Genomic DNA, 23,377 nt, shown 5'->3' with positions numbered 1-23,377 from the left:
CATGGGCAGAGAAGGGCGACAAAGCTGGTGAAGGGCTGTCATAGAGGGTAGCAAAGCTCCCCAGCAGGTCCCCATGTTGTGCGTACTACTGTCTCACATTGAAGGCCAAAGCATTGTAAAACCCAAAACAATCCTTCAGTCCCATGAGAGAATCTCTCATTAGATGCTTGAGCGTGTCCAGAGAAGGGCGACGAGGCTGGTGAGAGGCCTTGAGCACAGCCCTACGAGGAGAGGCTGAGGGAGCTGGGATTGGTTAGCCTGGAGAAGAGGAGGCTCAGGGGTGACCTTATTGCTGTCTACAACTACCTGAAGGGTGGTTGTGGCCAGGAGGAGGTTGCTCTCTTCTCTCAGGTGGCCAGCACCAGAACAAGAGGACACAGCCTCAAGCTATGCCAGGGGAGATTTAGGCTGGAGGTGAGGAGAAAGTTCTTCACTGAGAGAGTCATTGGACACTGGAATGGGCTGCCCGGGGAGGTGGTGGAGTCGCCGTCCCTGGAGCTGTTCAAGGCAGGACTGGACATGGCACTTGGTGCCATGGTCTGGCCTTGAGCTCTGTGCTAAAGGGTTGGACTTGATGATCTGTGAGGTCTCTTCCAACCCTGATAATACTGTGATACTCTCTCTAGTTGAGATAAGAGGTAAACATTGGCCACTGTTTTGGTTAGGGGGAACGGCAGTTCTCATGCACACTCAACACCTGGTGTGGGCCGAACTTGGGATGGTCTCAGAAACTGTTTTGGTAAAAATTGCCCAATTATCTGGGTTAATTATAACTTTGTGCCAGTCTGTAAGAATAACGTAAAATATCCTGAACTGGTGGGACACACCTCTTTGAAAGCATTATAAAAATGGTGTGCCTTCCTGGATCAGGAGCTCGCTCGCCCGCCTGCCTGCCTGCCTCGCTCCTACCCCGGTGCCCTCTCACTCCTGATCAGCCCTGCCCGACACAGGGCCCGCAGAGGCCTGAAGCTGCTGAGGCCCGATCCTGACGAACAAAGGACACCGCCCAAACTTCGAACCCTGCTAATCTGAACTGCGGAACAGTGAGGAAACCAAAGCAAAGACTCTCCTCACCTAAAGACTGAATAACTTTAAGGACTCAAAGGAACTCTAAAGAAATCACAGACTCTCTTTTATTTGCTATTTTCTGAAGTGTTATTCTACAACCTCAGATCAAAAGAATTCACCTGGGGAGTTTAGTTTGGGAGGGGGATCTCCCTGTTTGAGCAATAAATCACTTGAAAACTACAAGTGAGCCTTCGTGTATTTTCCCACAACCTCCCAAACTACCTTCCACGACAAGGGCCTGGAGCACAGCCCTGTGAGGAGAGGCTGAGGGAGCTGGGGGTGTGCAGCCTGCAGAAGAGGAGGCTCAGGGCTGACCTCATTGCTGTCTACAACTACCTGAAGGGAGGCTGTAGCCAGGTGGGGTTGGTCTCTTCTGCCAGGCAACCAGCAACAGAACAAGGGGCCACAGTCTCAAGTTGTGCTTGGGGTGGTCTAGGCTGGATGTCAGGTGGAAGTTGTTCACAGAGAGAGTGATTGGCATTGGAATGGGCTGCCCAGGGAGGTGGTGGAGTTGCTGTCCCTGGAGGTGTTGAAGAAAAGCCTGGCTGAGGCACTTAGTGCCATGGTCTAGTTGACTGGATAGGGCTGGGTGCTTGGTTGGACTGGATGATCTTGGAGATCTCTTCTAACCTGGTTGATTCTATGATTCCATGTTTCAAAGGTTCAAGCAGGCATTCTATAACAAATTCAGTTCAGCTTTATTTCTTAGGAGGCTGCAGGTCTTCTTTAAATCAAATGAAATCAGAACTCAAGTTTATAGATTCATTGTTTAAAAGCAGGAAATTAAGTTTGACCTGGAAGTTTAGGTCTTTGTGACAAGAATCATAGAATCATACAATCAGTCAGGGTTGGAAGGGACCACAAGGATCATCGCATTCCAACCCCCCTGCCATGGCCAGACACCCTGCCCTAGATGAGGCTGGCCATAGCCCCATCCATCTTGGCCTTAAACACCTCCAGCAATGGGGCCTCAATCACCTCCCTGGGCAACCCATTCCAGGCTCTCACCACTCTCATGCTGAACAGCTTCCTCTGTGTGGCAAGTCTGAACTTACCATCTCCACCTTCACTCCATTCCCCTTAGTCCTGTCACTCCCTGATAGCCTAAAATGTCACTCCTCAGCATTTTTGTAAGCCTCCTTCAGATACTGGAAGGCCACAAGAAGGTCACCTCAGAGCCTTTGAGTTGCAGAAGACTTTGCTTAGAAGGTGTAACACTTCTAGGCACGGAATCTACATGAATTCACATGTTCAGGTAAAGTGAGTGTCACAAAAATTTGCATCTTGATTCAAGAAATTTAGGTGGAAATCCTTCATTGTCATTGATCAGCTGTGTGATGACAGTCAGAAGCTGCCTTCTGTTAGAACTTGTCAGGCTTTGACTTGCAGCTATTGGAACGGTTAGATCTTTGATTGCTAGATCAAAGATACATCTATGCTGAAACTTCTGTTCCCCATGAGCTTGTTCAAATGTGATCAAGTCACCCCTTAAACCTTCTCTTTGATATGCTAAGTAGGTTAAGCTCCTGGTCTATCTTGATATAAAATCATGTTTTCCAATCCTTTAATCATTCTGTGCTTTTCAGCTCGACTAATTATTCAACAATCTATCTAAATTGAGCTTTATGTAGTATTCCAGCAGCAACTGCAACAGGGAAAAAACACAGGAGTAATACTGCCTCCTTGGTCAATAATTTATTTATGCAAACACAACATTATCTACCTTTTTGGCTGCAGGCTTTTAGCCTTAACCTACGATTCTCACTGCTCCACAGATCCTTAGCCTCTACTACTAAGGGCTTTCCAATGGTATTTCTGTATCCTGCCTCTCAGTTGCAGGTCTGCAATTTCTAACCCTCTAACAGTCTCAAGTTGTGCCAGGGTAGGTATAGGCTGGATATTAGGAAGAAGTTCTTCACAGAGAGAGTGATTTCCCATTGGAATGGGCTGCCCAGGGAGGTGGTGGAGGCACCGTCCCTGGGGGTCTTCAAGAAAAGACTGGATGAGGCACTTAGTGCCATGGTCTAGTTGACTGGATAGGGCTGGGTGCTAGGTTGGACTGGATGATCTTGGAGGTCTCTTCCAACCTGGTTGATTCTATGATTCTATGATTCTAACATAAACTGCTGTGCCAGTATCCTCCAGAGCCTCTGTGCCACTGTTTTCCCTTTGTTCTCATGCTGGTTTTCATGTTGCTTTTATTCTCATGATATTTAACCTGCAAACACATTTTTGCTGCAGAAGGTACCCATGGGATGCAATTCTCTCTGGTATGAGATTCACCCCCTCATTCTCCTCCTTTTTCCTACTCCTTGCTTGTAGCTTTTGGTTTATATTAGGTGACCTAATAGCATGAAGGTATGATTGTAACAAACTAACCAGCCATGCAGCACTTGCACTGATCAAAGTACATTCAAATTAGCACTGTAAGCAGGAACAATCTCTAGGGAGTGCAAGGAGACGCTAATGAAAAACACACTGTTGCTCTGGGAAAAGTATGAAGAAGTAATCATTGCTGTACCAGAAAGGATACCCAGAGATAGAAACTCACCTGGGGACACCACCACTTCTCTTTGCATAAGGCCACTGTGGCCAGTTTTCCCTTTTTTTCCCCTCACTCTTTCCCCCTGAGTTCTTATTTGTGTTAGAGATGATGTTATTTTGTGTTAGAAATGACATATGCTATCCACTACAGTCTTCATGCATGTGAATCTGTCTCAATATGAACTGTGCAGCACTGATTTTTCAGGACAGGAAGGTGAGGTTTGTGACCCCATATTTAACTGTTCTGAAATGTATTTCACTACCCTCAGCTTGCCACACTGCTCAGCATCAGCAAAACTAGTTGGAAAAATCCTAATCTGGGAAATGATTGGAATGGATAGCTACCTGAAAATGACTTTTGACAAGGTTTGTCTGATATTGCTGCTCTTCGAGGTTTTTACTAATCTAGATGATTCAGGAGCAGGCAGACCACAAGCTGAACAGGTTTTCATGATGTTAAAATTGTAAACAACAGAAATCCCCAGCTGAGGGTACATCAACAGAGGTGTAAGTAATTCTGTTACCATGCAATCCTTCTTCTCTATTTAGTGTAGCTCATGTAGAGGAGAAAGGCCTAGATGTGGATAGTGTACCTTAAGAAGTATTTTCACAAACAAGACATGATCCAGATGAGAGATCAATATCTATGAAATAGATTGTAGGAGCAAAAGATTGATGATCTGGTTTGCTTAGCATACAAAAAGAAGACTAAAAGAGGAGAGAAGAGGGAATGGCAATGTAAGAATAGTCTCTAAATACCTCAGAGACAGTGAGTAATGATAGGGAATAATTTGTTTTTTGATGCCTGTGAAGTCAATAAGAAAACTGAGCTTAAGTTGCAGCAGCAGCACAAAAATAATTGCCAGAGCTTTTAAATCCACTTCTTTCTAACAATAAGAATAGTGAAGCACAGGAATGGATAGAAGGTGAAAATACTGGGGACTGCATCACTGGAGCCCACACTGAATGGTCTAAGTCTCTGATACCTGCCAGAAATGACATAGCGCTCTGTTGCTGACCTTACTTTGGAGTATCAGAACAGAAAATGTTTAACACTATCAAATAATTCAAAGAACTCCTTAAGAATCCTCTTTCTGTGGGTTTGGCAGAGGGAGCTGAGAGAAAGAGCAGCACCAAGTGGACAGACCAAGCCTCCTCTTCCATGTTAGCCTTTGGAGCAGATCTATGACAGAAAGCAAACGCACCTCCTGCTCTGTCTTAACTAAATGCATCACTCCTTCCACTCCTTATTTCTAAAAACTGGGTCAGCCACAAGTCACTTCAAGAAGAATTATGTTGACAATACTTACTTTCATCTTCAATGTACCCTTTCCAGTCAAATGGAGTCACTGTAGAATTAACCAATGTACCATTTTCACCTATGGTGCTGTTTAGATGGGAAGTAACGTTTGTATCCAAAGTAAAATTTTCTGGAGGCCACTGCAGGCATTTATTCCTCAAGTTGCCCATGAATAGCTGCAGCCCTATTAGTGCAAATACACTCAGACAAAACACAGTCAGGATCATTACATCCGACAGCTTCTTCACAGACTGAATTAGGGCTCCCACGATAGTCTTCAGGCCTGAAAATGCAAAGGAGTTTTTATTCCGACGTTCCAAACTTGTTTAAAGCTTAAAAATGACAGTGTCTCTCAGGAAAGTTATAGATTTCATGCAGAAGCCCAAATAAATGGCTGTAACATCTGTGAAATAACATTTCTGTGAAGAGCTTTGTCACTTGTGAAAATGAATCAACAGCTGAAATTTATGTCCATTTGAGACCGTGAATGAAATGAGTTGCATATATTTCAAACCACTTGTTTCAGTGCTAAAACAAGTGACTCTTTTTATTCATGCTGTACATGATTCTCACATTAAAAAAATCATCTTTTTACTTCATTCTTTTTTTAAGTTGTCAATACCTCTTGCCCCAAACCTTTGCTACTATCAGTTTTATAACATAGCAGATTTAGAAGACAGTAGTAAAAAGCCTGTTCAACAATAAATAGGATTGTGAAGTTAATGCTATAAAACTGGAGATGGTTTGGAAATAAATCAGATTTTTAAGATAATAAATCCCCCATGCAATGCCCATGCTATTCTTTATTATCTTATTCCTTCACCTTCTTGCTAAGTCAACATTTCAAACAGTTTTATTTGTTTAGACATAAATATTCCCAACAAATACCACATAACATCATGTAGGTAAGATACACATGGGTAAGAAAACTTCAGGGTTATTGATATTCACTGAATGTGGAGGAGAAAGCTTGACATCGTACGATGCAAACCACACACACTGTGTACTGCAATGTCTCATGCAAGGATGTGTTAAACTCAAAGGCTGATTTCAAAAGGAAAGAGCTCATGTTAAAAAGCAACGAATCAGAGATTTTAGCCAGCTCTAATATCTTCTGATTCCTGCTTTTTCTTTCTTTCTTTCTTTTTTTTTTTTTTTTTTGTATATGGAAAGAAATACAATTTATGTTTAAAAAACATGAATTCTGTTTCAGTGAATTAGTCAGCCTCAGTGTTTAACCTAGCTCTCACCTGGAATGACTGATATTGTTTTCAAAGCTCGGAGAACTCTGAATGTTCTCAACGCTGAGACATTGCCCAGGTCCACAAACTCTGTCACATATCTGTAATAGGGGAGTTCACACACAAACACAATGACAGGATAAAAAGGAACAGTTGGGAGGTACAAGGGGCCTAACACCTTACACCAGTTACTTCTTACCTGGGATTACAGAAATAGTTTTCAAAGCTCTCAATACTCTGAAAGTTCGAAGAGCTGAAACATTGCCTAGGTTTACAAATTCTGTTACATACCTGTAGGATTAAATCACAGTTATTCAGAATTTAGGCAAAGTTTATGCTACTTACTTGGGTCTTTCATCAAGACCTCTTTGGCGTTTTTAGCAAAAAAAATTCAATAGCAACAGTCAGAGGTTTACCTTTCACTGCAGTTTTGCCTTGCATTAATATGCTTTCAGAGCCTTCAGTTAAATTAAATGCCTCTGAAGTGAATCGCAGTGATTTAACTTTGAAAGCCTAAAATTTATCTAGACTAGTTTTGGTAAGTTTGGAGAATGAAGTCAGAGGGATGCTCCTTTTCTGCTCAGAGGGAAAAAAAAAAAACCAACAAATGCAGGACATGAAATTAGCCTCTCTAATACTAGCTGAGCTAATGGCTTCTGCAGTATTTACGTTTACATCAAAATGCGCACACGAGAATGCGAAAATCGTTTTAGACAGAAGGAAATCCGTAGAGGAACTTCCATTTGGCAAAAATTGAGATGTAGTGATACTAATTTCATGCCCTTTTTGCCCTTCACTCTCAAAGTAAAAGCAAAGAACTGCAACTTACGCAAAGGTGATGACAGTGAAATCGAGCCAGTTCCATGGATCTCGAAGAAACGTAAAATCTTCTAAGCAAAAGCCCCTTGCAATGATTTTTATGAGTGACTCAAATGTGTAAATTCCAGTGAACGTATACCTGCAAAATACAGGAAGGTCCAATCAAAACAGGTAGCTACGTTTTACATTGATATTTTCACAGAGTCACAGAAAGAATCACAGAACTTCTTAGATTGGAAAAGACCTTCAAGGTGATCGATTCCAATCGTTAGATTCACACTGACAAGTCCTTGACTAAACCAAATCCCACAGCACAGATTGGAAATGACCTTCAAGACGATCAATTCCAATTGTTAGATTCACACTGACAAGTCCTTGACTAAACCAAATCCCACAGCACAGATTGGAAACGGCCTTGAAGATGATCGAGTCCAATCGTTAGTTTCACACTGACAAGTCCTTGACTAAACCAAATCCCACAGCACAACATCTAATAACTATGGTTGGAAAGGACCATATTTTCATAGTAACCTGATGATCAAATGAGGGTTTTAGTTGAAAGCTGGAAAAGAAATGTAGCAAATAAGCATTTTCATCTAAAATGTGTTATATTTGTCATATATGCCTGTGCTGATGATCAAATGAGAGTTTTAGTTGAAAACTGGGAAAGAAATGCGGCAAATAAGGATTTTCTTCTGAAATGTGTTATATTTGTCATATATGCCTGTGCTGATGATCAAATGAGGGTTTTAGTTGAAAGCTGGGAAAGAAATGCAGCAAATAAGGATTTTCTTCTGAAATGTGTTATATTTGTCATATATGCCTGTGCTGATGATCAAATGAGGGTTTTAGTTGAAAGCTGGGAAAGAAATGCAGCAAATAAGGATTTTCTTCTGAAATGTGTTATATTTGTCATATATGCCTGTGCTGATGATCAAATGAGGGTTTTAGTTGAAAACTGGGAAAGCAATGCAGCAAATAAGGATTTTCTTCTGAAATGTGTTATATTTGTCATATCTGCCTGTGTGTTTACATGCATTATTTGTGAACGTACTGTTGAAGCACAGCAGTCCTGATCTTGTACACAAACCAAAAGAAATATCTCCATCAAATAAATTACACATATAAAAGATTTAATGTTGACAGCCTGTGCTAGTTTGAGCCTAGCTGGGATAGTTTGGTGAGAAGAATTAGATTATAGGCTGTGGAAAGGAAACAATGGTCATGTCTACTTCACATATGGGCTTGCTGAGATGTATTAGAACAAGAACTACATATGGGCTTTTTGGGCTGCACTTCTCTCTCTATCCTGCCTAACTAATCCATCTGCTTCCTAACCCCTCTGGCTGACCCACCAAACTCACCTTTGAAAGTAAGGCAAAGTCTTGGGTAAGTTAGAGGTGTGGGAGGAAGGTGGAAGGGTGGTTGGGAGCCCCTCGTGGGGACTCAGGTTTCTGGGAGGGCTGCTGTGTTTCTGTATTACTTTTTAATTTTTGTATTTCTGTGTATATTGTAAATACCTGCTTGTATATCGTGCTGAGCTGTAAATATAAAGCTTCAGTCAATTTTCCAGAGCTGCTGAGTCTAGTCTGGGTGATTTTCTTAAGTTGGGGAGGTTGGGGGGTGGGGAACACCCAAACCATCGCACAGTCACTTTAAAAGTATGCAACATGAGCTTCCTAACAGTTAACCAAGAAAGCTGTGAGCATTAATTACTGGATACTCTCTCAGTCAATATTATGTGAAACACCTTGTAGTAACTCTAAAGAGAGAAGGAATCCTCACTTTAGGAACACTTTTGCTTATATACAGTCTTTAACTACGCATATAAATATGTGTCTGTGGTTCAGCATGAAGGAGGAATACACAAAAAAGTTGACTAGATTCTGGAGGGCTGGAGCAGCTCTGCTATGAGGACAGGCTGAGAGAGTTAGGGCTCTGCAGCCTGGAGAAGAGAAGGCTTTCAGGAGATCTTGGAGTGTCCTTCCAGTATCTGAAGGGGGCCTACAGGAGGGCTGGGGAGAGACTATTGCCAAGGTCTCACAATAACAGGAGGAGGAGGAGTAATGGGTTTAAACTGGCAGAGGGGAGATTTAAACTAGATGTTAGGGAGAAGTTCTTTACAGTGAGGGTGGTGAGACAATGACACATGTTGCCCAGGGAGGTTGTGGATGCTCCCTTCCTGGAGGTGCTCAAGGCCAGGTTGGACAAAACCTTGAGCAACCTGTTCTAGTGGGGAGTGTCCCTGCCTATGGTGGGGTCTTGGAACTGGCTGATCTTTGAGGTCCCTTCCAACCTAAACCATTCTATGATAAAACTAGTGGAATTTCAGTAGACTCTGAGTAGCTCTCTCTAAACAAAATTCATTTTTTCTACCTGATCATTCTATTAGAAAGAGAGTAACATAATTATTCACCATTTCTACGTAGTTTAGACATGAAATAGTAGTAACCTCTCACCATAGTTGCTGCTAGCACATATGGCTGCACTTACTGCCATGGCATGCTAACTCTTAGAGGAACAGTCAGAGATATCTTTAAATAACATATGCAACTTACTCTACATTCTTTGTCCAGTCTGGAGGGTTACTCATGGTCATAAATACACAGTTGGTCAAAATAGTGCACATAATAAGCATGCTGAATAAAGTAGATATAGTTAAGGAAAACACAATAGTAACTCATACAATATCACATCAGACATATATCAAGTACAGTAAAACATTGCCACTTACACAAATCTTTTGAGCTTTGTAAACATTGCATTACTTAAACAGCAGTTTGCAATTTAGCACATTAAGCTTTGATATTTGTCTTGTTTTGTCAATGTTTTAATGTTGATTTGTTGGTGTCCTCCTCCTTTTTTTTCAGCTGGTACTGAAAGGTGAAGGAACTGGCAGTTGTACACTTTGGAGGTAATGTCAGCTGAGTATAGCTAAAACAACTTGCAGAAAAGTGCTATTTCAATGAAGTACCTGGCATGACTAAGTGTTAGTCTTTTACCTCTACAGTTTTGGTACTACACTCAACAGCAGGAATATGCAAGAGAAAAAAAAAAGGTGTATCCTATTTTCTGTGAGTCAGAGCTGCAGAGAAAGCACACACTAACCCCAGCACAGCCAGCCTGTCAAAAACACAGAACCAAGCACAGAATACTGGTTTTAATTGTTGACATGGCTGTATTCCACGTGCTTCAGTCAGGGAAACAGAAATCCATAGAGAGTTCACAGATTAAGGTGAATCATTTCTCAGTATTACTTTGGGCCTCACTCAAAACACATTAACAGAGAAAGAAACATCTCTTGTTCTAACAGCGCTATCATTTGAAAATGGATCAATAATACCTCGTGGTCGAGTACTTGAGAAGCATGGAAAACTAGTGAGGATTAGAATGGAAAGTAGCCCTTATTTTGAGTTCCAAGAAGGAACAGCCAAGTGTCCTGAGACCACCTGTAAGAGGGAAGAGTTGGTTTGTGTGTGATCAGAAGTCACAACAAGCTGATAATCACTAGGTTACTAGAGATAAGATCTGGGGCAAGCAGGGCTTGCAGGTATGCACATGAGCAGTAGGGAAAGATGGGCTGGAAGAGATCCCAAAACAAGGATGAGTTTGGCTCTCCTTGGTTCAGAATTCTGGGATGCACTGGACACAATTCACAGAATTCTGACCACATCTAAACCAAGAGCGTGGGTAGGTGAGTTGGAGTGGCACCAAGCTGACCACCAGGATGGTGCAGCTCCCAGTGGGGACATCTACCTTCTGAGATGGCAGCCAACCAACTCTGCTATCTACACACCTCAGGAGCTCTACTGGCCAGTGGGATAGGGTGAGTATAGCCTGCCCTTTGATCAATAGAGCTACTTGGGATTGTTTGTTATGTCTTATTCAGCACTGTAGTTTCTCCCTATGGCTGCAGCAGGTGAGCCCTAGGTATTGTGTATATACCTTTCTCATGAGGGTTTTAGTGCTTAAGCTATAATAAAGTATTGAAACTGTACCCCAGAAGGGGTTACCCATGCATGAGAGCATTCCCTGGTCCCAAAGAACTCACTGGAACACTAATGAATCCAGACTGACAGCTCAAAGGTGCTTGTAGTGGGGATGTGGGACAGTCCACAGAGACTTCATGACATCCAAGGTGACACTCTTGGCTCTGCAAACAGTGCTGTCCTTCCCTTTTCATGGCAACACGATAAACTAATTTATTCAAACATTTAGAAATACTAAAGTAACCAAATCAGACCAAAACTTGACCAAAACTTGACCCAAAATGGCCACATGATGGCAGCAAGAAATAAGAATCACTTCACCTTTGTGCTAAATTGTTAACTAATCTTTCCTCTACCCATCTCCCTAAATAATATGTCCTTTAAAAATGGTTGCATCAAAAAGGACCAGCAAAGAGGCTACCTTAAACTGAAGCAAGCTGTTTACAGATAAACTTTAATGTAAAAGTCCAGGATTTAAATATTTCTTTCTTAAAAACCCAACAAGACAAAACAAACCCAGACATTTTGTCGCTTGAGGTCTGGTTTTCTGCCATGGCCAAACTCAAAACTTGCACTCGAGGTGAAGGAGGAGTAGGGAAAGTAACATCTCAGCCTAAGCTTTGCAGAAAGTTTTTAACTGAGATCACTGCTTATGGCTGCTGAACAATCTTTTCAAATAACTATTCAAATCACAGGGAAGGATTTAGCTGTCTGATTCCCATAACTGCTGATCTTTGGGTGATCTTTGCCTAAATGCCTGACCAAAGAGGGAATATTGCAACATCTTTCATTAAGTGACTTAAGTGACTTACATTGAAACTCCTGTTGTTAAATAAGTTTTTTACAGTAGAAACTGCTGTTCAGTGGCTTAGAATAAATGATTAGAATGCTTTACATTGCTTATCCTCACAGCCCACAAACAGCTCTAAAGGGTCTGACAATATAATTGGGAAGCTCTTTTAAATAAAGAGAAAGTAGCTGAAAAAGTTGCAGATGCTTGGCTGCAGCTTCAGTAGTCCCATAAAACAGCTCAAGAAGTGGAAAAGTCCTCTTAGGAGAGCTGAGGATTCCTCAAACATCAACAATGAACCTATGCATCTGTTCTTGCATTTAAGACAAAAATAAACCCAAACCAACCCCAAACTTAGCAATCATTACAACAGTAAAAAAAAATTACTTGCAGCTAGCACAGATGCAAGGTGGAAGATATTCTGAATCAATCTGGCAGCATTAGACTGCATTTTCTCACCATCACCACTGCTGTGTCTGTAGGTCTTTGTCTTAGCTACTATCCCCAAATGCTCACTGACTCTCCCCAGACACCTTTCTCCCCTTCTTTCATTGCTTTAGTTCCAGGAAGCTCAGACTATGAGCTTTTTTGAGTCAGCAGCAATCAGCCCTACTTCCTCTTCTTCACAAAGATCTAGAAGATTCTGCCAGCAGTCTCTGATAATAAGACTTCTTCCTTTGACTAACTGTTCAGCATTAGAAGTCTGTGAACTGGCAGAACTGTGAAACTGGCACTTGAACTTGGTGACTACTTTTTATGAGTCCTGGGGTTTTGCAAGTGAAGCACACCAAAACCTCATCTGCTGAACTTCCTCCCGTTGACCTGTTAGCAACATCAGGCACCAATTGCACATGCAAGCCTAAAACTTCACTGTGCACTGTCCCATCACTTGTGGTTCCCCAGTCTGCCCTGCAGAACTTCTACCTATGCTTTCTGGCAAATTCTGTATTCTATTTGGCAGAGGCTTATGGTGCAACTGGAGAGGTCTGGGAATGTGAGATTTGGCATACATGAAGTAGGCTTTCGGGCACACTGCTGCAATAGACTATAAAGGAGGTCTTGAGGATGGCCTCAAAATGCAGTATACATTGAAATGGATGGCCTCAAAATGCAGTATACATTGAAATGGATGGCCTCAAAATGCAGTATACATTGAAATGGATGGCCTCAAAATGCAGTATACATTGAAATGGATGGCCTCAAAATGCAGTATACATTGAAATGGATGGCCTCAAAATGCAGTATACATTGAAATGAATGGCCTCAGAATGCAGTATATGTTGAAATGGATGGCCTCAAAATGCAGTATACATTGAAATGAATGGCCTCAAAATGCAGTATACATTGAAATGGATGGCCTCAAAATGCAGTATACATTGAAATGAATGGCCTCAAAATGCAGTATACATTGAAATAGCAATTTCTGAACAGCTACATATGTGACATAACTGCTTGCAAAACTCAGAGCTACTCTGGAATTTGTGAGCACAAACTGCATACAAAAATAAAAGAAAATATTCTTTTCAAAGGTAATTCCTTTATGAATAAGCTTCACAGGGCAAGAAAAAAAATCTGGGATGCAAAAAACTTTCAGTGTTAAATCTGAAGAGATGGTTCTGAAAACTTGATCAAAATGGAAGGACTGAAGCTTAGAACAGTCAAAACTGCATCTGTTACTTTCTAGGACTTATAAAACCTTACCACAAACGTTCACAGCCATAAAACTAGAAGTAAAATTAACAGCCTACATACCTTTTATGTCCAACAAAACAGAAAAGAGTTATGAGATTTCTCAATCCAGTGTGTATCATTTTGAATAAATATTGGGGAAAAAAAGGATATGAATGTACCAAAATTTTAATAGCTATTTTTCTGAGAGGGTTGAAGGGAGTTAAAACGTACAGGGCAGAGGTGGCACTGAAGCGGAAGATTGCCTTCCCTTTATTCAATACTATAAAGGTCTGCAAAAGAGAAAGAAAAGACATTTTACAGGTGCATTCAGTGTCAAAGCTCACTTGTTCCTAGTAAACAGTCACTGAAGTTTGCAACTAGACAAATACACAACCCCCATGCCTCACTTCTTAAGGAAAACTTATTTCCAGTACTTACCGGAGCTACTTGGCATATGGAAATGTAATTTTAAACACAGAAGCAAAAGAGGTTCAACAAGGACAAGTGCAGAGTCCTGCATCTGGGGAGGAATAACAAACTGCACCAGTACAGGCTGGGAGGTGATCTGCTGGAGAGCAGACCTGTGGAGAGGGACCTGAGAGTGCTGGTGAGTAACAAGTTAACCATGGCACAGCAATGTGCCCTTGTGGCCAAGAAGGCCAATGGAGTCCTGGGGTGTATTAGGAAGAGTGTGTCCAGCAGATCAAGGGAGGTTCTCCTCCTCCTCTACTCTGCCCTGCTGAGACCTCATCTTGAATACTGCCTTCAGTTTTAGGCTCCCCAGTTTAAAAAGGACAGGGATGTGCTGGAGAGGGTCCAGTAGAGGGCTACAGTGATGATTAGGGGACTGGAGGGCACTGCCTTATGAGGAGAGGCTGAGGGACCTGGGGCTTTTTGGTCTGGAGAAGAGAAGGCTGAGAGGGGATTTAATACATGTTTATAAACATCGGAGAGCTGGTCAGGAGAGGGTGGCCAGGTTCTGCTCACTGCTCTCTGGGATAGGACAAGGAGCAATGGGTGTAAACTGCAGCACAAGAGGTTCCACCTCAACAAAAGGGGGAACTTTACTGTAAGGGTCACAGAACACTGGAACAGGCTCCCCAGAGAGGTCGTGGAGTCTCCTTCTCTGGAGCCTTTCAAGGCCTGTCTGGCTGTGTTCCTCTGTGATCTGTGTTAGATAGGATTGTCCTGCTCTGGCAGGGGGGTTGGACTTGATGATCTCCTTGGGTCCCTTCCAACCCCTAACATTCTGTGATCCTGTGATAGAACATTCAATTCACTAATGTTTTTGCACTAGTATTTCATTGAACAACCTCAGTATAGCAACATTGTATGTTTACATGATGTGTTTCTTGCTTTAAAAGGTGTGGAATTAACTAAAATCATCATTTTATTTATGTTTTCCCAAAGGAAGCTCTCTCTTCCTCTTTGAAATACCATAAGCAGGAGAACCTTACCTGATGTGTTGGTAAGAGAAATCCTTACAGAAACTGATTTAATAGACTACTCAATTGTTCAGGTATTAATTCTACTCTCATTCTTGGTCTTTCTTCTAAGCAGAGAGGGAAATAGCAGTTACACACAGCCATGGTCAGGTAGATTCCTGAGAACTGTGAGCATCTGTATCTGCTCTATATACAGCCTCTACCTTACTGGAGAAGAGGAAGAGATACGAGGTTGTTTAGCCTGGAGAAGAGGAGGCTCAGGGGTGACCTCATTGCTGTCTACAACTACCTGAAGGGAGGTTGTAGCCAGGTGGGGGTTGGTCTCTTCTCTCAGGCAACCAGCAACAGAACAAGGGGACATAGTCTCAAGTTGTGCCAGGGGAGGTCTAGGCTGGATGTTGTGAGGAAGTTCTTGCCAGAGAGAGTGACTGGCATAGGAATGGGCTGCCCAGGGAGGTGGTGGAGTTGCTGTCCCTGGAGCTATTCAAGAAAAGACTGGATGGGCATTTGGTACCATGGTCTAGTTGATTGGACAGGGCTGAGTGATAGGTTGGACTGGATGATGTTGGTGGTCTCTTCCAACCTGGTTGATTCTATGATCATAGCTCTACATGACACACCTGGCACAGGCAGGCCAACCGCCTGAAGGGAAATTAACAGTGAGAATCATAGAATCAGCCAGGTTGGAAGAGACCTCCAAGATCATCCAGTCCAACCTAGCACCCAGCCCTGTCCAGTCAACTAGACCATGGCACCAAGTGCCAGACCATGGCACCAAGTGACTTTATATTGTCTCAAGTACAAATTCAGGCCATGTAGGAATGGCATAATGATAAACAAGGTATTGGATTTCCCTGCCTCTGCAGAGAAATGCAGAAACTGCCTGTGAAGCTGAGGACAGTGAGCTAAAGCCTGAGCTAATGCTTCAAAAATTACACTTCCAGTTATGGTTTACAAATAATAACAACCTTCAAAGCACAGCTGCGGATGACTTGACCATAAAGGAAGCTTTCATTTTAAACACTGAAGCAACCAAGCAGATGAATGATATTTTTTTGGCACAGTGTTTTAAAGCCTCACTCTCCAAGAAGGAAGGTGAGTTTCCCCCTGCCAGGTCTGACTCCAGCCTCAGGACTCACAGCTCAGAAGCCTTTCAGCTCACACTTTTGGCTTTTGTAGCCATGAGGTAGCTGACAAAATGAATTAAAGATTGCACTTCCCACTAACTTTGTGTCTGAGACTACACCACCTACGTTTAGCCAACCTACTTTTTTAAATCTTTGAACACAAGCATATTAAAGACACATCTCTTTTCTAACATGCCTTATGGAAAAAACCAGCATGCTGGCACGGCTCCAGTTTCAGTTGGAAGCTGCTGCTATTTTAGCTGTTCTACTTTCAGCTGCCCTGCATAAACAGAACCAACAAGACATAAATTCCCTACCTCGGTTTTAATTTTTTTTCACTCAACCCTCTTTGTGACTGGGGCCTTTGGAATGACTTTGTTGGTTCTCTGAACCCCTAACCCTGAAACCTGCACTAAAATTGTATCTTTTCTCTGGTTAAGAGCTGATGTTCAAACCCTGAGTAAGCTTTACTTTCTAGTAAGCCTTCTGTATCTCATTCCAGTTTCAACCCAGATGCAAGCCAATGTGTAGGCAGTGTGGATGAAGATGAAGTATTGTACCTAAAGCTGTCAAGACAAAGTAGATCCACACTGAGAAAAGCTAAATAAATTCCAAATAAAAGATAAGATTAGTGTTTGTATGTGAAGGATTATGTATACTTTTCAAAGCTTAGGTTTTATGAAGTTCTTTAATCACTTGATAAAGGCAGGAAACCTGAAAGTATCTGACTGTGAAAACAAATTCAAAGAACTCTCTAAAGAAAAGTCTCTGATTTGCTGCTTTTGCACCTATAACCTGGATTCCAGACTGTAACTTCAGCTGTATTCGCTATAAACCTAGAAACATTGTTAGCAGGTCAAAGGAGGATGAAGAGTATCTTGAGAAAATCCAGCTAAGACTGAAGAAGAGTCCACATTGAGCAAAGATATGGCCTCTGAGAACCTCTTGGGACACAGAGTTCCCAAAACCTTATTTCTACTCTACTTTCTTCTGGTTAGCTTTAAACATAGTTTATGGAGGAATACATTTATCAGGCTGACTGCTGCTGTATTGCACTTCCACTTCCTACAGTTAAACACTGTCTAAACCCTCAAAGGACTTTCTGAAAGGCAAGAGGTGATGTGTTGCTGATCTGGGTCCTTAGTTTCTTGGAAATATTCCAGGGGCAGCTGGAACAGGACACTAAGTAGCATACTGGAAATTGGCACTTCTTGTTACTGAGGTTATCTTCCCAGCAAGATCTTCACTCCTGAATTGCTGGAACACTTCCTGTAAGAGTTCTTTCACTTACAGCTATGGAAAATATCAAAAGCCACTACTACAGTCACATTTTCTGGGGTCAGAGAGTTAAATCAAGCAATTTTAAGCAACCTTTGGTTTTGCAACCCAAGCCAAGTCTGAGAGTCAAAGGAGCTAGCAGTTTGATTTCATAGAATTTCATAGAATCAAGCAGGTTGGAAGAGACCTCCAAGATCAGCCAGTCCAACCTAGCACTCAGCCCTACCCAGTCAACCAGACCATGGCACTAAGTGCCTCATCCAGGCTTTTCTTGAACACCTCTAGGGACAGAGACTCCACCACCTCCCTGGGCACCCCATTCCAATGCCAATCACTCTCTCTGGCAACAACTTCTTCCCAACATCCAGCCTAACCTGCCACAACTTGAGACTGTGTCCCCTTGTTCTGTTGCTGGTTGCCTGGGAGAAGAAACCAACCCCCACCTGGCTACAGCCTCCCTTCAGGTAGTTGTAGACCGCAATGAGGTCACCCCTGAGCCTCCTCTTCTCCAGGCTGCACACCCCCAGCTCCCTCAGCCTCTCCTCACAGGGCTGTGTTCCAGGCCCCTCACCAGCTTTGTCACCCTTCTCTGGACACGTTCCAGCACCTCAACATCTCTCTTAAATTGAGGAGCCCAGAACTGGACACAGCACTCAAGGTGTGGCCTGACCAGTGCTGAGTACAGGGGAAGAATAACCTCCCTTGTCCTACTGGCCACACTGTTCCTGATCCAGGCCAGGATGCCATTGGCTCTCCTGGACACCTGGGCACACTGCTGGCTCATCTTCAGCTACTATCTGCCAGCACACCCAGGCCCCTTTCTACCTGCATTGAACACTGAGTCCTTCATGTCTTCCTGGGGATGTTTAATCCTGTTTCAGGCTTTTCTCACACTGTTTCTCATTCTGAGACTTGCAGGAGCATCGTCTGCTGCCAATGGTCACAAAAGACAAATTAAACAAGATCAACATATTCCCAGCATTCACACACAGCTGATCAAGAAAACCTGGGAAGTAAATATTTTAAAGCCAAATTACTGATGCAAAATCCAAATAGATTTTGGATTTATGTTTTATTCGTGCTGAAGGAATTAAAGGGAATTATAGCACGTGAAAAAGTTTTGTCTTTTCCTTGCTAGGGCCCTTTCTGTTTCTGGCCTGTAGAAGATTTAAGCACATGCATAGAGAGGATATGTGGGTTTCAGCACAAAGAAGAGAATCCCAGTGCATGATTTGTCTGTAAAAGTCATGTAGTGTATAAATAAAAGAATTCTTCCTTTCCAATTGTACAAAAACTTGATTGAATATGTTCATCTGGTTTCAATTTTTTCCTTGCAATTCTATCATCATCAGACCTGACTGATACAGTAAGTTTTCATCTCCATCTGGTAAGGGACTAAAAGGGTGTTCCATTGCTAAGGCTCTGTAAGAGAGTGATTTGCCATTGGAATGGACTGTCCAGGGAGGTAGTGGAGTAGCCATCCCTGGAGGTGTTCAAGAAAAGACTGGATGGGGCACTTAGTGCCATGGTCTAGTTGACTGTCCAGGGCTGGGTGCTGGGTTGGTCTGGATGATCTTGGAGGTCTGTTCCAAGCTGGTTGATTCTATGATTCTCTTTTGTATCTGTTTTCACAGTAAGACTCATGAGGCAGACTGATTTGACTATAAAGGTCCAGGATGAGTTGTGGGCAGGTAGGGATCTAATATTATGTGATTTTGTATCATAAACAGACACAATTAGTACAGAACTCTACAAGGCCTGCTTTTATAGAAACATCTTTCATCTTTGTAAAGTAGAGCTGTGACTTAATGATAAATCTTCATACACTGTGAATGGCAGATAAAGGCTCTTCCAGAGGCATCAAATAATAAAGGATAAAAATATTGTTCTTTCACATAGTATTTTCTCTGTTGACAAAATAGGACTCATAAATCACATGAGATAGAACACAGCACTTTCTGAAAATCTAAATAACTCCAATCTTGATCACAGGATGTTAGAGGTTGGAAGGGACCCAAGGAGATCATAGAATCCAACCCCCCTGCCAGAGCAGGACAATACTATCTAACACAGATCACAACTGCCAGTGAAAATCATGGCCAGAGTCATGCTAAGAGCACCAATGTGATTAAAAGTTGTGCTCCCTTTATTGCTGTGATATAGTGGCTTCTATGCCAAACTTAGAAAAGGGTTACTCAGCTAGCTTAATTAGGATTGGTACACACATAAGGCACAGATAGGCTAAAGCTTAAAGAAAACTTTTATGGGTCAGCCTCCTGCGGCCAGCAGATCCTGTCCCCTTTGCAGCTGGATGTGGGGGTTTGTTTCACCACCTTAGTTCCTGCCTCCAAGATGGGCTCAAGGACACTCTATGCAGCATGGGTTGCTCATGTTTATCAAATCATGTCCTCTGTCAGCAAGAAATGCTTCCACACACAACTACCTAACACAGATCACAACTACCTAACACAGATCACAACTACCTAACACAGATCACAGCTAATACAGATCACATCTGTCTAACAAATCACAACTGTCTAACACAGATCACAACTACCTAACACAGATCACATCTAACACAGATCACAGCTGTCTAACACAAATCACAGCTGTCTAACACAGATCACAACTACCTAACACAAATCACAACTACCTAACACAGATCACAAAAGATATTTAAAGAGTTTCCATGATCACAGTGCCTAATAATTAAAGCATCACCCAAATCAGGTCTGCTATTAGACTCACTCTTTTATTGATGTAATATGGGTCCATGTCTTCCAAGGGCTCAGACACCATTCCTGGAGGTATGTCACCATATATAAAGGGGAGTGTTTTTCCTGCCTCCAAATCACTGTTTGGCTTTGGCCCATTTTCATCGTCGTTGTCTTTGCGATCTTGTTTAGAGTTCTTTGCTTTTTCGGCAGCAATGCGTTGTTCAATAGCTGCAAGAGACTCTCTAGTGAAGTACTGGAAGCTGTCTGGTCCTGGTGGTACAAGAACTGACTGCTCCATCTTTTCATCCTGCACATTTTAATTACCATTTATTCTTCTGCATAGGAAAATACTAAAAGAAAACAGAAGACAAAATTCAACAGGTTAGAAAGAGTCCACATTTATTTTCTGAATGCTTTTCTTGATGCTATGTTGGAGTTTTTAAATACATGATGTAGAAAGTACTGCAAGGAAAGATAAAAACGAGCAGTTTAGGTGGTGACCTTTGTAAGATGCACTGCTGTGGTTTGTATGCTAGCTGTATGAATTGCAATGATTTCTCAACTCTAGGACTATAATGGCCTTTCACTCCAAACATGCAAAAGCAGGATGGGCAGTGGCACTGAGTGCACCCTCAGCGAGTTTGCTGCCAACACCAAGCTGTGTGGTGCAGCAGACATGCTGGAGGGCAGGGATGCCATCCAGAGGGACCTGGACAAGCTGCAGAGGTGGGCACAAGCCAACCTCATGAGGTTCAACAAGACCAAGTGCAAGGTCCTGCAGCTGGGGCAATGCAATCCCAAGCACAAAGCAGGCTGGGTGAGGCTGTGTGCAGCCTGCTCTAGGGTAGGGTGTCCCTGCCCATGGCAGGGGGGTTGGAACCAGATGATCCTTGTGGTCCCTTCCATCCCTGACTGATTCTATAGGACAGTTAATAACAATCAGATACATTCTTTCCTCATAACTTTAATTATCTTAAAATCACCTTGCTCTCCTCTGGAGTCATTCAGGATTATATTTCTATGTTCAATATCTTTACTGATATTCAAAGTATCAACAAATCTCATCCTCTTGGCCTCTGCCCGGCCAGCCTGTCAAGGTCCCTCTGCAGGCCTCTCCTACCCTCCAACAGATCCACACCTGCTCCTAGCTTGGTGTCACTGTGAAGGATTATTTCCTGGTAAGCTCTCCAGGCAAATTCAGGATGCAAAAACAGAATCACAGAATCAAGCAGGTTGGAAGAGATCTCCAAGATCATCCAGTCCAACCTATCGTGAAAAAATGAGGTGGCAGCAGCCCCCGCGCTACCTGCTTATCCCTTTTATCAATATCCAGACCATGACTGGTGGGGCATTGGACACAGGTTAGCCAATTGGAATGGCACTTTGCCAGGCCTCACCATGCTAGGCAAAGCCAGGGCTTTCACCCTCCCCTCCCATGGTTGCCTCCCCCAGTGCAGGAGGAGCAGGGGAACATCTCTGGGCAAGCCACTATGGATAAGCCCATGTTTACCCCATCAAGCCTACCACCACAGTCATCTGCAAACTTACTGATGCTGGACTCAATTCCCTGCTCCAGTTCATCAATAAAGATGTTGAACAGGACTGGGCCATGGGCACCAATGAAAGAAGCTATGCAGCCACATCTGCCTTTCCTTCCCCTGCTCATGAGAGCCAAGAGGCTGGTTTTTCCTTTTGCCATTTTTCCTTTCAAAATTCTCTTAGTTGTCCAAAAACATCACTGTATGTGGCACTTGGTGTTCCCTGCCATGGTGACCAGTCAGGCCACAGGAAGCCAAAGGAATCCTGGCACAGCGGGAGGGAAGTGCCGGACAGCAGCATGAGTAACCTCATGTTTTGGAGAGGACAGAGATGAATAACCAGTTAGGAGTCAGCAAAGATGAGCTCTGAAACCCTGTGGTGCTCCGGTAGGATAACCTTGTAGCTCAGCTGTGTGTCCCCAGCTGGGATGCAGAACAAGGAGGTGCAAAGCCTGCAGGTGCACAGTAGCAAAGCAACTTCATAGCCATTAGTTAGGTTGCAAAAACATTTGATTCATCTACTGTGTTTAAAAGTGGCAGATGTGCTGGGGTTTTCTAAGACTACCTGTATTCTTTCTCTCCTTCTGTGGAAAGAAACCTTACATTGCTTTTTTAATAACTAATTCAAGAATGGTCTCACTTCTGTCAAATGTACATGGAGCTGCCCAGGTATACAACTGTAAATCATAGAAGCATAGAATCAGTCAGGGTTGGAAGGGACTACAAGGATCATGTAGTTCCAACCCCCCTGCCATGCCCAGGGACACTCTACCCTAGATCAGGCTGGCCACAGCCTCATCCAGCCTGGACTTAAACACCCCCAGGGATGGGTCCTCAACCACCTCGCTGGGCAACTCATTCCAGGCTCTCACCACTCTCATGCTCAACAACTTCCTCCTCACTTTCAGTCTGAACCTACTCATCTCCAGCTCTGCTCCATTCCCCCTAGTCCTGTCACTCCCTGAGAGCCTAAAAAGTCCCACCCCAGTGTGCAAAACTAAGTAGGCTGTACTTAACAAGATGTTTCAGGAGACTTTATGAAAATTAAAGACTTCTTATCCCCTACTTAGCAGATTAGAGGATACATTTTTCAGATACATTTCCCTTTTTTTCCCCATGGATTTCTGTGATTATGTCTTCAGAACTGCAAATACAATTCAATACATTTTAAAGTCAACATTAAATAGTTACAGAATTCACTGCAGTCTTAATCCCAAAGCACTTTTATGTCTCGTATAATAGTTGTTAACTGACCATTTTTTAACTTTCTTTACTATAGTCAGGTAGTTTATTTTCACTTACATGTGTATGGGATAGATAACAATTGATACAGGACCAGACTGGACATGAGGGAGGAGGAAGTTAGAAAGTTCTTCAGCATGAGAGTGGTGAGAGCCTGGAATGGGTTGTCCAGGGAGGTGGTTGAGTGAGGCCCCATCCCTGGAGGTGTTTAAGGCCAAGCTGGATGAGGCTGTGGTCAGCCTGCTCTAGGGTAGGGTGTCCCTGGGCATGGCAGGGGGGTTGGAACTAGATGATCCTTGTGGTCCCTTCCAACCCTGACTGATTCCATGACCAGTTAATCAACTGATATCCTTCTGCTATCAAGTGATTTATTAAATATTAATTGAATAACTACAGATTGCTTACATGATCCAAATGGACTTGTTTTTCCCCTCAGTCTTTATCATAGAATCACCCAGTCCAACCCAGCACCCAGCCCTGTCCAGTCAACTAGACCATGGCACTAAGTCCCTCATTCCAATGCCAATCACTCTCTCTGCCAACAACTTCCTCCTAACATCCAGCCTAGAACTCCCCTGGCACAACTTGAGACTGTGTCCCCTTGTTCT

The 23,377-nt window shown here is 42.9% G+C and overlaps 1 protein-coding gene across 10 annotated transcripts in view; it reads right to left on the bottom strand.

Annotated features, from left to right (window-relative positions):
• Window positions 1-23,377, bottom strand: part of LOC135186184 (sodium channel protein type 1 subunit alpha) — a 106,767-nt gene that overhangs the window by 53,496 nt on the left and 29,894 nt on the right. For 6 of the 10 annotated variants that reach the window (XM_064163701.1, XM_064163750.1, XM_064163735.1 and 3 more), the window contains 6 exons: window positions 20,021-20,339; window positions 13,595-13,712; window positions 9,531-9,621; window positions 6,983-7,111; window positions 6,163-6,254; window positions 4,923-5,195 (listed from right to left, as the gene is read on the bottom strand). In XM_064163701.1, coding sequence (XP_064019771.1) covers window positions 4,923-5,195; window positions 6,163-6,254; window positions 6,983-7,111; window positions 9,531-9,621; window positions 13,595-13,712; window positions 20,021-20,287 — 970 coding nt within the window. In that variant the 5' untranslated portion in view covers window positions 20,288-20,339. Of the gene's footprint in view, window positions 1-4,922; window positions 5,196-6,162; window positions 6,255-6,352; window positions 6,445-6,982; window positions 7,112-9,530; window positions 9,622-13,594; window positions 13,713-20,020; window positions 20,340-23,377 lie in introns of those variants that run through there. The other 4 variants (XM_064163726.1, XM_064163742.1, XM_064163764.1 and 1 more) reach the window with 3 other exon arrangements.

The sequence above is a fragment of the Pogoniulus pusillus genome, chromosome 2 (genome assembly GCF_015220805.1).
Source record: "Pogoniulus pusillus isolate bPogPus1 chromosome 2, bPogPus1.pri, whole genome shotgun sequence".
NCBI classification, from domain to species: domain Eukaryota; kingdom Metazoa; phylum Chordata; class Aves; order Piciformes; family Lybiidae; genus Pogoniulus; species Pogoniulus pusillus.
This window is presented reverse-complemented; position numbering and strand designations above follow the sequence as displayed.